Below are 610 nucleotides of genomic sequence, written 5' to 3'. Positions count from 1 at the left end.
GGAAAGAATTTTATTTTTATTTTTGTAGCAGTTGGCTCTATCCATGTGTTGCTTTTCTTTACAGTATCTTGACAGTTCCTTTTTGAATGACAGTTGGAAGGAGGGAAAGGCAACACTGCATTTCTAATCATATCTCTATGTTGTTGTTCCTATTTCTTATTTGAGGCTGGTTTAACTACTTATTTTCATCCTGGAATAAACCTGAAGAAAATCCATTCTTACAGCATTAAACTCTATGAAAACCTGGAAGAAGAGACTGGACAGGTAATCTTGTTAGCCATTAGGATATTAACTCATATCAGTTCAAACCTTACTAATAGTCTAACAAAAAAGTTTCGAGTTGACAGATTGTATATGTTTGTGTTCATGACATGTTCATCCGTAGGCTCCCTTTTTAATGAAATATATTATCCTGACTCCATTTCTTTGCTGTCATCTGGTGTTTAGACACTAAGTATTTTAGATAGTTTCCTAGGTCCCTCTGAAGTTTAATGAAATAGTTTTCATAAAATGTGATGGAAGCTTAGCAGACTGAGAATCTGCAACTTTAGCTTGGTACAGGAGTTAAAATAGCATCACAGATCTGGAATGAATGGATTGATTGTGATAC

General features: G+C 34.4%; 1 protein-coding gene across 1 annotated transcript in view; it reads left to right on the top strand.

The window, feature by feature from the left end:
* Nucleotides 1–610, top strand: part of DMGDH (dimethylglycine dehydrogenase) — a gene marked incomplete at its 3' end in the record, with an annotated part of 30,725 nt that overhangs the window by 8,530 nt on the left and 21,585 nt on the right. The window contains exon 3 of the mRNA XM_008946630.1: nucleotides 166–264. Coding sequence (XP_008944878.1) covers nucleotides 166–264 — 99 coding nt within the window. The remainder of the gene's footprint in view (nucleotides 1–165; nucleotides 265–610) is intronic.

The sequence above is a fragment of the Merops nubicus genome, unplaced genomic scaffold (genome assembly GCF_000691845.1).
Source record: "Merops nubicus isolate BGI_N331 unplaced genomic scaffold, ASM69184v1 scaffold36988, whole genome shotgun sequence".
Lineage (NCBI taxonomy): Eukaryota > Metazoa > Chordata > Aves > Coraciiformes > Meropidae > Merops > Merops nubicus.
The sequence above is the reverse complement of the archived record's forward strand: the minus strand, read 5'-3'. Positions and strand labels throughout refer to the sequence as shown.